Genomic DNA, 14098 nt, shown 5'->3' with positions numbered 1-14098 from the left:
TGACTATCCAAAGATGTTTGACTGTGTGGATCATGTTAAGTTGTGGCTGACATTGAGAAGAATGGGAATCCCAGAACACTTGACTGTGCGCATGCAGAACCTATACCCAGAGCAGGGAGGCTGTTGTGTGAATGGAGCAGGGGAGCACTGCATGGTTTGGAATAGGGAAGGGAGTGAGTTAAGGTTGTATTCTATTTCCATACCCATTCAATTCTGAATCTAAGGTCCTCAAAAACTCAAAACTGTGAGTCAGAACCAACTTATAGCTGCTGACCCTCAGTTCATTTCTGGAAGCAGTAAACTTCACGTGAGGAAATTGTCCACTTTTCTCCCTTAGAGTTCCTAGGTGATTGAAACCACTAGAAAGGCATTTTCTTTGGACTAGTAGTGCAACTCCCTATGGACCAGGCCATGGAGTATCAGAATCCAAGAGTTATCAGTCCTCAGGGAATTACATTCCAGGCTACTGATTTCTACTTTTTTCTCACATAGGAGGACTCAGTGACTAGAAACAGAAGTAGGAATGTGATCTGCTGTGAGAATAGGCATGTTTTCCACTCATTACTCACTAAGAGAACAGAAATGTTCAGTTTTTACATCCAGTGTTAACAGAGATGCTTGGTAAGAGCAGGAAACAATGATCTGAACCATATGCTACTCGGGTATAAGCAGGTTGGGGGTGTAAACAAGGCAGCATGAGGGCACTAGACCTGTGGGTGGGGAGAGGTCAGTCAATAATATGGAAGAGGAATGAGAAAATATATCCTATCTGGCAAATATATTATAGCTTATATAATATTAAACTTGACCATGTTTTTTTAAAAGGAGTTCAAAAGTATATAAAGAGAACAAAGAATGTATGATTACATACAAATAACTGAATACAATTTCATTAATAGGAGGCAAGACTAGGCAGTGTTTCCTTCAGTTGTTCCTAGCGTTGCTATACTGTTGCTGTTGTTATTAGGTGCTATCACATTGAGTTCAACTCATAGCAACCCTAACCTTATCCTATCCTGTGCCATCCTCATCATCTCTGACACACTTGAATCTACTGTTAGAGTCACTGTGCCAATCCATCTCATTTAAGGTCTCCCTCTCCTTCACTGACCCTACATCTTTCCTAGCATGATGTCCTTTCCCAAGGAATGGCCTCTCCTAGCAACATGTCCAAAATATATGAGATGAGGGAGCTCTGGTGGCCTAGTGGCCAGAAGCCGTATTGCAGATGCAGTTCGAATTCACCAGATGCTCTGTTGGAGAAGGATGGGCAATCTCCTCCTGTGCCAGTTGGATCCAACTTGACAGCATACAACAAGAAAAAAAATTATATATATATTTCCAAAGTATATGAGATGACGTTTTGTCATTTTTGCCTCCAAGGAGCATTCTGACTACACTTTCTCCAAGAAATATCTGTTTGTTCTTTGGAATTCCATGGGATATTTAGCACTCTTCTCCAGCATCACAGCTAAAAAGCAACAATTTTTCTTCTGTCATCCTTATTCCTTGTCTAGCTCTCAGATGCATAACAAGCAATTAAGAAGACCATGGCCTGAATCAGGTGCACTTTAGTCCTCAAACTGATATCATTGCTCCTCAGTAATTTGGAGAGGTCCCTGACCAAAGATCTGCCTGACTGCTTGTAACAAGGGTGTTGATTATTTATCCAAGTTAGATGAAATTATTGACAATTTCAATTTTTTCTCCATTTATCATGATGTTGTTTATCAGTCCAGTGGTGAAAATTTTTGTCTTCTTGATGTTGAGATGCACTCTACATTGCAGGCTTCAGTTCTTGATCTTTTTCAGCAAGCATTTCAAGTCCTCCTCACTTTCATCAAGCAAAGTTGTGTCACCAAAATAACGCAGGTTTAATAACTTACTAATGTAAGTCTTCCAATCCTGATGCCACATTCTTCTTCATAGAGTCTAAATGCTCAAATTATTTGCTCAACGCGCAGATAAATAGATATGGAGAAAGGATACAACTCTGACATATACCTTTCCTGATTTTAAACCATGCAGTGTTGCCTTGCTCTGTTCAGACAATAGCTTCTTGGTCTTGTTATTGTTGTTATGTGCCGTTGAGTTGCCTGCAGCTCATAGCGACCCTATGTATCACAACCTTAAACCCTGCTCTATCCCTTGCCAATCTTACTGTCTCTGACACACCTATCCTCATTAGCCCAGTCACTGAGTCAATCCATCTCATTGAGGGTCTTCCTCTATTGTGCTGTCCCTCCACCCTCCCAAGCATGATGTCCCTCTCCAAGGACTGATCCCACCTTGCAACATGTCCAAAGTATGTCAGACAAAGTTTAAAAATCCTTGCCTCCAAAGAGCAGCCTGGCTTCACCCTCTCCAGGAAGAACTTTTTATTCTCCTAGCAGTCCATGGTATATTCAGTACTCTCCTCCAGCACCAAAGCTCAAAGGCAACAACTCTCCTTCTATCATCCCTAGTCATGGTCCAGCTCTCTGATGCATAGCAAGTAACTGTAAAGACCATGGCCTGTATCAGGTGCACCTTAGTCTCCAGACTTACATCATCGCTTCTTAGTACCTTGGAGAGGTCTCCAACGGCACACTTTGCCAGTGCAATTCATCTTTCCATGTGCTGGCCCTGGTACCATAAATGTTGACTGTAGAGTCAAGCATACTGAAGCTGTTAACACTCTCATTCTTTTCATCATTCATCATGATGCTGCCATTTGGCCCAGTGTTGAGAATCTTTGTTTTCTTGATGTTGAGCTTCAATCCACATTGAAGTCTGCAGTCTTTGACCTTCTGCAGCAAGTGCTTCAGGTTCTCCTCAGTTTCAGTAAGCAGAGTTGTATCATTTGCATAATGCAAATATTTGATGAGTCTACCTCCAATCTTGATGCTGCATTTCTCCTCATAGACCCCAGCCTCCCGGATAATCTGCTCTGCATATGGATTGAAAGATAGGGAGACAGGACATATCCTTGACGCATACCCTTCCCAATCTTGAACCATGCAGTGTTTTCTTGCTCTGTTCTGACAACTGCTTCTTGGTCTAAGTATGGGTCTTGCATAAGCACAATCAAGTGTTCTGAGATTCTCATTCTTCTCAGAGTCAGCCACAGTCTGTTGTGATCCACACAGACAAATGTCTTTGGAAGGCAGCTATGCTCACCACTATACCACCAACGCACAAATGTCTTTGCATAGTTAGATGCCACTCCCTGCTTTCAGCCAAGATTCATCTGACATTAGTTATAATATCCCTAGTTCCATGGCCCCTTCTAAACCAGACTGCACTTCTGTTGATGTACTGTTCCAGTCGCTTTTGGATAATCTTCAGCAGAATCTTGTTTGCATGTGATATCAATAATACTGTTCGATAATTTCCTCACTCTGTCAGTCAGATCACCTTTCTTTGGAATGGGAACAAGGTATGGCTTTTGTATGAACATAAATATTCCAGGAATTGTAGCCAACTTAATGGCACCTAAAAATCACAATAAGAGGCAGTATTAGGTCCCAAGGTAATCACAATAGCCAATAAATTCAAGAGCTAGTCTAGAGACCTTCAAATGAGCTAAGCTTTTCTCTGCTCCCGACTAGTTAGCAGTAGCATATTTACCCAAAGTGAAAAATGGAGGCGATATTAGAAAGAAGTGACAAACAGCAAATGAAATGATATAGAAATGTCTTGAGCAGAAAAGTACTAAGTTTAGACTCTGTGATGTAAAGATCGACTAAGCACAACATTTCTAGATTTAAAATAGAAAAAAAAATTGTTATCAAGTGTCAGAGTATTTGTGGTAAATCTGAGGTTATAGAAGCAGGACTCTGAGACACCCTGAGGTCAACTATCCTGGAAACAACCGGCCAAGTCTTGCCAACTAATTTTAACTTTTTTAAAAAAAAATTTTAACTCCGTTTCAACTTTCCCACCTTTAAGAAAGGGAGCAGAATGCAGCAGCAGCTTTTCCAAGTTTGCTGTAATTTTCGGTGTCCCTCACCCCCCCTTCTTAGCCAGAAGGACCAGACTGGAGAACAAAGGGATGGATTTCTCAAAGGCTCTACATAATATAAAATAGACCCTTCCTTTCCTAGGCAACAGCATCTCATAAATTTGGAAAATGAACACAATATAAACATGGCAGATGGTCAATGTAACTTTAAACATACAAAAGGCTATTAATTGTTAATTGTAAAAAAGGGAAAAAAGTTAATATACCAAACATGGAAAAATGTTCAACTTCATAAACAAATGCAGACAATTAAAAACAATAAGAAAACAATGTCTACCCATTAAACTTAGAAAAAAATGAAGTAACTATAATGCCAAAGATACAATCACATACATATTCTAATCACACTGACAGTATCGAGTCCTTTCTGTCAGCTTCTCCTTGACCAAATCACTAATTCTAAGAGTCTCTCTGTTTTTCTATTACTTTAGACAAATTTGGATCCATTCTTCAGTAATATTTGACTGGTTTTGTCAGTAGCAAAACTTATTCAGTACTACTTCTTTTCATCTTCTTTTTGTTTAAACTGATCTTTTCCAAAGTCTCCCCTTATCCAGTCTTTATTCTTTTCACTACCTACTTAATTGCTTTCATAAGGGTAGAGTAGACATTGAAATTGCCAGCTCTGAAGCACTAATAAAACATTTATTTGAGAGGCAGGCAGGGAGAGAAGCAGAAAAAGGTGATGTGCTTTTATATGTTCTCAATCCTGACAAATGGGCCAGTTAAAATTCCGCTCTTGCATTTAAAATCATCAGCCTCTGAAGAAAAATGAAATTTCATTCATAAAATCTTTTAACTTGTTTCCTGACAATAAAGTACCACATGTTCATATAAGAGTTAAAAAAAACAGAAGAAAATTAAAATTGACCTTTCTGTGGAATTTTAATGTAAATATAATGTCTGCCTATAACTTCAAATTCTTCTTTAAATTGATTATAAATTCTTTAAGTAACTCAAACTCTGAATTTAGACTGCTAAATTGATTCAATAAAAAGTTTAAACTTTGCATGACAACAAATACAAGCAAAGCAGAAAGATAAATAACAGAAAATATATTTTCATCAAATATTTAAAAATGCCCTAATGCTTGGTTATGTCTGCAGACTGATTGCTATTGTGTCGTGAATCAGTTTTAATGCTGGATAATATGATGGTGTCTCAGTTCTCGAGGAGGGATACATATGGAACGCTTGGGGCTCTTGTGGCTTTATTATTGTCCCCAACTGGGTGTCAGCAAATGGGAAATGCCAGATGAATTGGGATCTTTTGGCTCTTAATCCACCAGCATTTGGGTGTGCCAGTATTTAAAAACACCCTAGGACCCTCAAACCACAGGCCCTTGGGCCAAATGTTAATTGATTTGGGATGAACATTTTTTTAAGTGGTACAGCAGAGGTCTGCCCATTTGCTCTACTGGAGTAACTTAGAGTTGCTGTGATGATGGACAACTGTGCCATAGGTGTGTCAAACACCATAATTGGCTACCCGCTACCCATCATGGGCAGTGTTTGGTGGAGCTCCCAGATTGATTCAGGTTTGGAAGCAGGAGTGGCATCCACTTTCTAAACCACATGCCTCTGTAAAGTCTATGAACTTGGAAAAATGATGATAGTTATAGAAAGGCTTCAGACCTTTTGTTCAACATATATATGTGTACACACACACACATATATTGGGGGGGGCTTGTATTTAAATGCCCATTGGGCCTGAGGCACTAGTGTTATTATTCTAAAGGAACATCCTTCTAAGTTGTACAGCACTCTTCTGTCAATTTGCTGTACTGAGGTAATTCGAGTTTGCTGTGAAACTGCATTGGGGGTCAAATGCCATAATGGCTGCCCATGATGCACAGTATTTGGTGAAGTTCCCAGTTTAAGACCGGCTTGGAAGGACAAGTGGCATCCACTTCCTAAAACACATGCCTCTGGAAACTGTATGAACCTGGACGATAGTTACAGAAAGGTTTCAGGCCTTTAGTTCATAGGATCATTATGAGTCGTGCTCAACTCATAGCAACACTATGTACAACAGCCCTAAATCTGCTCTATCCTGTGCTAAACTTATTATATCTGACACACCTACCCCATTACCCCAGTCACTGAGTCAATCCATCTCATTGAGGGTCTTCCCTCTCCAATGACTGATCCCTCCTTGCAACATGCCCAAAGTACATCAGGAGGAGCTTCAGATTCCTTGCCTCCAAGGAGCAGCCTCGTCTCACTCTTTCCAGGACAAACCTCTGTTTTTCCTCTTAGCAGTCCATGGTAGTAGATTCAATACTTTTCTCCAGTACCATAGCACAAAGGCATCTATTCTCCTTCTATCATCCCTAGTTATTGTCCAGCTTTCTGATGCATAGCAAGTAATTGCAAAAACCATGGCCTGTATCAGGTGCTCCTTAGTCTCCACACTGACATCACTACTTTTCAGCATTCTGGAGAGTTCCCTGACAGAAGATTTTCCCAATGCAATTCGTCTTTTAATTTCCTGGACATGGAGCCAACTAAAGATGCTTACAACCTCAATTTCTTCACCGTCCATCCTGATGCTGCCAATTGGCCGAGTGGTGAGAATTTTAGTCTCCTGATGTTAAGTTTCAATTCATATTGAAGGCTGCAGTTCTTGACCCTCTGCAGCAAGTGTTTCAGGTCCTCCTCAGTTTCGGCAAGCAAGGTTGTGTCATTTGCATAACACAGGTTGTTGATGAGTCTTCTTCCAATCCTTATGTCACATTCCTCTTCATAGAGCCCAACCTCCTGGATGATCTGCTCCGAATATAGATTGAAAAGGTATGGTGATAGATCCGTGACATACACCCTTCCTGATTTTAAACCATGCAGTGTTTCCTTGGTCTGTTCTGATGACTGCCTGCTGGTGCAACGACAGGTTTTGCATAAGTACAATCAAGTATTCTGGAATTCCAATTCTTCTCAGAGTTAGACACAATTTATTATGATCTACACTGTCAGATTCCTTTACATTCAATAAAACACAGACATTCCTCTGGTACTCTCCACTTTCAGCCAAGAGCCATCTTATATTAAATATAGTATCTCTAGTACCATGACCTCTTCTAAACCCAGCCTGCATACCTGGCAGTTCTCTGTTGATATGCTCTTCCAGTCATTTTTTGATCATTTTCATCAGGGTCTTGCTCGTCTGTGATATTAATGAAATTGTCTGATAATCTTCACACTCTGTTGAGTCACCTTTCTTTGTAATGGGAAGAAATATGGATCATTTCCAGTCAGTTGGCTAGGTAGTTGTCCTCCAGATTTCTTGGCACAATTTGGTGAGCGCATTCAGGGCAGCATCTGTTTGCTGAAATATGTCTGTCAGTTGGTCTGCCGTCAATTTCTGAGGCCTTGTTTTTTGCCAATTCCTTCAGAGTAGCTTGAACTTCTTCCTTCATCAACACAGGCTCTTGCTCATATGTTGTTTGATGACATTCTTCTGTCTGAGCTAATTCTTTTTAGTACAATGCCTCTGTATTCTATTTCCATCTTCTTTTAATGTTTCCTGGATCGTTTCATAGTCTGCCCAGAGCATCCTAAAGTATTGCAGCCCAGAGCTTGAATTTTTCATTCCGTTCCTTCAGCTTAAGAAATGTCAATGAGGGAGCTCTGGTGGCCTAGTGGCAAGAAACTACACTGCAAGTCAGAGGTGTGAGGTTCGAATCCACCAGATGCTCTGTTGGAAAAGGAGGGACAATCTCCTCCTGTACCAGTCAGATCTGATTTGATGGTACATACACAAAAAGTAATAAAATAAAATTTAAAAAAGGGGAAATGTTAATAGGCCTTATATACAAGGAATTTTTTAAAAAGTGAAATATAAGACCAGAAGCCATGAACATCAGACAAGTTCAAAAAGAGGTCTAAACATAGCCCTTAACCATATGAAAAGATGTTCAATATCACCAATAAGAAACTAAAGATAAAATATCAAAATACTACTTCTCACCCCATAGAATGACAAAAAATCAAAACCTTAACAATATAGTTTGCTGACAAGTCATGGGGAACACAAAACGGCACAGTCCTGGAGAGGGAATATGGCATATCCAGTGAGATTGCATGTGGATCTATCCATTACCAGGAAATTCTAAGTTTGAGTTTACTCAAAACCTACAAACCCATAAAACAAAAATACATATGCATGAGAACTTGCAGGCAGTTGGTGAAAATTTTGGTTTATGTGATGTTGAGACACAATCTATAGTGAAGACTGAAATCTTTATCATTTCAAGACTCTAGTCCTTGTAATTTCAAGTCCTTATAGTATCCATTTTTTGTAATTTCCAAATAATGGAAACTATCTAAATGTCCAAGCATAAGAGACTGGCTGAATCATAAATACACAAAGGCCTAATCAATGGTTAACAAAAAAGAATAAGGAACTTAGTGCAACACAGAAATGCATCATGACAGAGGGAAAAAAAAAGACATTAAATGGACACAACTGGTAAAACACAAATGAAATCTGTAATTTAGCTAATATTGTACCTTGCCTGAGAGTTGAAACTAATTGATGTTCTTGGGGGTTTTCAGAGACTAAATTGCACAGCTCATATCTGATGGCCTAATGATAAGGGGTTGTGTTGCCAACCCAAAGGAACGTGGTTCAAATCCACCACATGCTCTGGAAGAAAGATGGGTAATTTACTGCCTCTGAAAACCCACTGGAGAGTCAGCAATGGGCTGGTTCCAACTCAGTGGAACACAACAACATGGAGTCATGGAGGATGGATGGCTCCCTGACACTATTACCCTCAAATAATCTCAAACAATATACCAAAAATATCCGAAGTCTTCTTAAAACTGAGCAATAGTTTAGATTGACTAGAAAGAAAGGTGTGCCTTGAGCATCAGGCTCTTTTTTTGTGTGTGTGAGAAAAATTTCTATTTAGAATTAGTCCGCTGGACTCAGTTTAGATGATCCCAATTTTGTTGGCAACATCCAAAGCATCATAGTCAGGAGAAAGTCAAACATAGGCCTTCTTCTCTCCATCAGGCCTAATCAAAATGTTGACCTTATCCCCATCAATGTCATAGAGCTTCTTTACAGCTTGTTTGATTTGGTGCTTGTTGGCCTTGGCATCCACAATGAACACACGTGTGTTGTTATCTTCTTTTGTGTGTGTGTGTGTGTGTGTTGTTATCTTCTATCTTCTTCATAGCTGACTCAGTGGTCAGGGGAAACTTGATGACGGCAGAGTGGTCAAGCTTGTTTCTCCTGGGGGTGCTTTTACGGAAGTATATGGGCTGCCTTCGGAGTCTCAGCGTCTTAGGCCACTGGAAGGTGGGTGACGTGCGAATCTTCTTCTTTTTTTTTCTTTTTTTCTGTGCATGCCCTTCAGTACTGCCTTCTTGGCCTTTAATGTCTTTGCTTTGGCTTCAATTTTGGGAGGGGTAGGGGCTTCCTTCTTTGCTTTCAGTTCCATCTTCATAGAAAGGGAGCATCAGGCTCTTTTAAGAAATATTTCTGGGAGATCATAGAAGACTCTAGTGGCCCAGTCCATAGAGTTATGCTGCTAATCCAAAAGCCAGTCTCCTTCGGCAGTTTTAATCTACAGGCCTTTTCGGCAGGAGAAAAAGGGGTGGTCCCCTCCCATGTAATTCACAGCCTCAGAAACCCACTGAAACGTCAGACGTGATAGTAACATATCTATATCTAATGTATATCTATATCTAATCTATATCTATGAGAGAGATGATCAAATTGATAACAGTAACTTGAAAGATTAGACAGAAACCCTAAGGAGCATTGAGTTTATATTAACGGGGGGGGGGGGGGGGGGGAGAATAAGAAAACGAAGATGGTGGCACAAGCTGAAAGTAATTAACATCACTAAGTTGTACATGCAGAAACTGTTAAACAACAAAATCAAATCTAAAGAAAAAAGAGAGAGAAGAGTATTTAAAATACTTAAGGGAAATAAGCTATCAATTTGTTATTAATTTAAAGCTACTTTATCAATTTATTAAAAGTTACCTGATCTAAGGAACTACAAGTAGATAAAAATGATTGAACACTGTTAGTGTTAAAAGGAAAACAAAACAAACCCAGAACTATGTACTTTTAAAATATAAATGTTATAAAAGTCAAAGAAAGACTACGGAAATGTTCCAGATAGAAGAAAAATAACCAAAACACCACCGTCATAGAGGTGATTGGACCTAGAGAGCCCCTTGGGTGGCAGGGGAGAACTGCCCACAGTGATTCCAAGGCTGTCAATCTTGATGGAATCAGAGGGCTTCAGCTTTCTTCCATGGAGGATCTGGTGGATTCAAACAGCTGACCTTCTGGTTATAACGCAATGCCTTAACCATTGTGCCAAAGAGTTTTTTGAAGGAAAGTAAAGTGACATAAAAATTAAATACCTTCCTGGACTGGAATCTACAACAGAGAGGAAAAAAGTACTGCTATGAGGACAATACTGCACTGCATATATATCAAGCAATAGCATTAAGTTAATTGAAGTAGGTAACCACCCGTGTTGTAACAAATAGGTCTGCCTTGGAGAGAGTGAAACCAAGTTTCGTCTTGGAGGCAAGGATTTTGAAGCTCTGTCTCACATACTTTGGGTGCGTGGCCAGGAGGGACTGATCCTTGGAGAATGACATCATGCTCAGAAGGGTAAAGGGACAGCGCAGGAGAGGGAGACCCTGGATGGGATGGATTGATACAGTAACTGTATAGTTGCTGTACTTAAGGCTGCTATGAGTCCCAGGTGACTCAAAGGCACAGATTACTGGTGATACAAAAAAGTCTGTACCTGACTACCTAACCTAAAGGTAGGAGGTTCAAACCCATCTGACAATACCTTTGAAAAAAGGCCTGCTTTCAAAACTTTTACAACCAAGCAAACCCTCAAAAGCAGACTACTCTATAGCACCTGTGGTTTGGGGAATATCCTCCTCAAAGAGAGCATGAGGAGAAAACAAAGGACAAAGCAAATGAGGTAAAATGTTAACATGAGGCGAATCTGCATAAAGGGGATACCGTGTGTGCTTTCATGCTTTTCTATTGTTTTTCCAGTTTAATGTAAATTCAAAAGCCACCTGTATTTTTCCTCTCACAAACGTGGTGATATCATTCTCATTCTCAAAGATGGAGAGTGTCTGCAGCAGATTCTGCTCGAGCCATTCCCAGTGCTCCGTGATTTCTTTCCTGGAACCACCTAAAGGCATGTAAAAATACACATCAGAATTCATGAGACAGAGATTACCAACCCAGGCGCACTTCATCACGAGCTAGTACCATCAAAGGCTGCTACTGTTCCAACAGCTCTGCCTTTAAATATAGTTCCTCTCTGAGGAGAGGTTACTACTGTACACAGAAAACACCTGAGGCTGTGGAAACTGACAGTAAATATTGTTATAGTCATGTCTGACCGAGTCAGTCCACCACTGGCGGGGCACTTTTTCAGATGAGAATGCAGCAATGTTTTCTCCCATTCACTTTTCTGTGCTGGGAGTTTTTAGCATGACCCTTCTCTTTTCTCCCGCTCAGAATTAGCACTTTTCAGGCTTATACAGATTGTGTTACGATTCTAGGTTACAGTTGTTAAGTTGCATCAATATGAGAGCTTTGGGATGCCTCTGGAGATGTGCTGTAACCGCGTCCTATAATGGGCAAAAAATTATCCTCACTCGCTTCAATTATGAATGAGATGTGAAAATGGATTGTCTCCAGGGAGGAGCGTTCTGCCTGGCTCTCACCAGCTGCCTCAAAGTGTAAGGGATGAGCTCATCCCTGCAGCCTGCAACCAACACTCTACCTCTGGTCAGTAATGGCATAGATCCTTCACCTGGAAGCCTGTAAACTGAAACAAGGCCAGCCTTGCAGCATATATCACCATCATCCTGCTGCCTGCATACAAGTCCAGGACATGGCCAGGATGTGGTTATAAACAGTAGCATAAACTCTTAGCCCCTTTCTTTTTCTGGGCTGCTAATGTTTGCATGTCATTATTTATGTGCTGTTGAGTTGCTTGCACCTCATATCGACCCTATGTACAACAGCTCTGAACCCTGCTCTAACTTGTGCCAACCTTATTGTCTCTGACACACCTACCCCCATTACCCCAATCTCTGAATCAATCCATCTCGTCCAAGGTCTTCCTCTCTAAGACAAGGTTTATTATAAATAACCTATCTAGCTACAGAGAAGATCTGGTGATGTAGTGAGCTGCACTGCTAACCCAAAGGTGTACATCTCCACGGGTTATAATTCACCAACAGCTCTGCAGGAGAAAGATGGTCAATCTCCTCCTTGTGTGATTTACACTCTTTGAAAACCCACTGGAAGGTCAATGTTGAGTCAGTTCTGACTGCATGGCAATGAGAATGAGATCCAACCGATAAACACACTGCTCGTTCCAGAATTAGAGAATGATTTTGTGATTCTTTGGATTTATCCTGCAAGAATCTCCTTAGATTTTCAAGTTATCTTTAAATTGATTTCTTAAAAGCCTCTTTATCTTTCTGTTCCTTGTCACCAGTGATTCAAGATATCTCAAAATCTAACTTTGATTTCTAACAGAGAAAGCCAGGTGGTACAAATGTTATCTATACATAAATGGAATTATACTCAGAACTGATTTAGAAACTCGAAGTTAGCTTTCGGGGGTTTCAGGTCGACTTTTCTAGGAAGAAGTGAAACAAAGTAAAATAAAACTCAAGCTTACTTTCTATACATTTTTTTTAATCTCAACATTAAACAACAAAATTGGCTTTGTGGAATGTTGAGCAGAGAGAGGATGAGAAGTAGATTTCTTACTAAAGAGATAACCAAGTGACACTGAAGAATCAATCGTCTGAATCTCTTCATTGACGTTTTATAGGATATTGTTGGCATACACAAGAGGGCAGTGATCTGTGAACGTGTGGTTGGGATTAGTTATGGAATGACCTGTGTCCCCAGAAAATTATATGAAAATCCTAACACCTATATCAGTATTCTAATATTGTCCATAGGGCTTTCAAAGTCTGTTCTGTCAGAAGTGAACAGTTAGTTCTGCTTGTTAGTCTATCTTAGTTTTGAAGTTCTGCTCTAGTCTGTTTATTAAGGTTTTCTATCCTATTGGTATAAGAAACACAAGTAAGAGCTGACCTCACTTACTTTGGGCATATTTTAAGATGAACCAGTCCTTGGAGAGAGGGAGCATGCTGGAAAAGTCAGAAGCAACTCATAGCTTACCCTCCAGCAGTTTTTTGGAGGCTGTAAGTTGCATGGGAGGAGACTGTCCATCTTTCTCCAGTTAAGCAACTGGTGGATTCAGATCACCCTAAAAACTATTGATTAGGAACCTCTAAAAGCAACTGAAGTCTTCTCTTCCTGTAAACACTACCACCACCGATAGAACCCTGTACAGAGTAAATGCCAACTGCATGTTCGCAGATCACTGCCCTCCTGTGTGTGCCAGCAATAGCCTATGCACTGCCCCTTATGAGGCACTCCTAGGGACATATAGGCTAAGTGCTTAAAGAGCAGTCAATACAATTTCTAACCTGCTTTTGCCGCTTATCTGTTCTGCCTAAGATGTGCCCTCTGGATGCTGATATTCACAGATTCCTTGTCTATAACCAGGACATTCTAGTCCCTGACTGGCACCTCGCCCAGGCTCTGCTCTGTACAAGGTAGGTAGTCAGGCTGAGTACTTGATTGTGGACACCCTGTTACATTGGTTGTGGAACACAACCCACCCTCAACAAGGTTTGTCCTTGATGGAAAAGCACATTAAGTGACAGTCTGAGGCAGAACAGGTATGCTTTCAGCATCAGATATGCTGCCTGCAAAGCATTCTTTATGCATACACAGAATCAGACATACCTCACACACATACACACACCACACCTCAACAGAAATTGTGTGTTGCATGCATGTGGTAGTCAACAAATATTTGCACGTGACTATCTAAACTAGGAGAGGCTATTCCTTGGAAAGGGATATCATTCTTGGAAAGGTGGCAGGTCGAAGAGACAGGAAATCCCCAACATGACCCCTGACAGTGACTGAAACAATGGGTTTAAGTGTACAGAGATGGTGAGGACGGCAGAGGAAAGGACAGGACCACTATGAGTTGTA

At 40.5% G+C, this 14098-nt stretch overlaps 1 protein-coding gene across 1 annotated transcript in view; it reads right to left on the bottom strand.

The window, feature by feature from the left end:
• Positions 1 to 14098, bottom strand: part of TBC1D9 (TBC1 domain family, member 9 (with GRAM domain)) — a 194419-nt gene that overhangs the window by 81754 nt on the left and 98567 nt on the right. The window contains 1 exon segment of the mRNA XM_006887019.1: positions 11071 to 11189. Coding sequence (XP_006887081.1) covers positions 11071 to 11189 — 119 coding nt within the window.

The sequence above is a fragment of the Elephantulus edwardii genome, unplaced genomic scaffold, assembly GCF_000299155.1.
Source record: "Elephantulus edwardii isolate Elephantulus edwardi_28Jun2011 unplaced genomic scaffold, EleEdw1.0 scaffold00053, whole genome shotgun sequence".
NCBI lineage: Eukaryota > Metazoa > Chordata > Mammalia > Macroscelidea > Macroscelididae > Elephantulus > Elephantulus edwardii.
The sequence above is the reverse complement of the archived record's forward strand: the minus strand, read 5'-3'. Positions and strand labels throughout refer to the sequence as shown.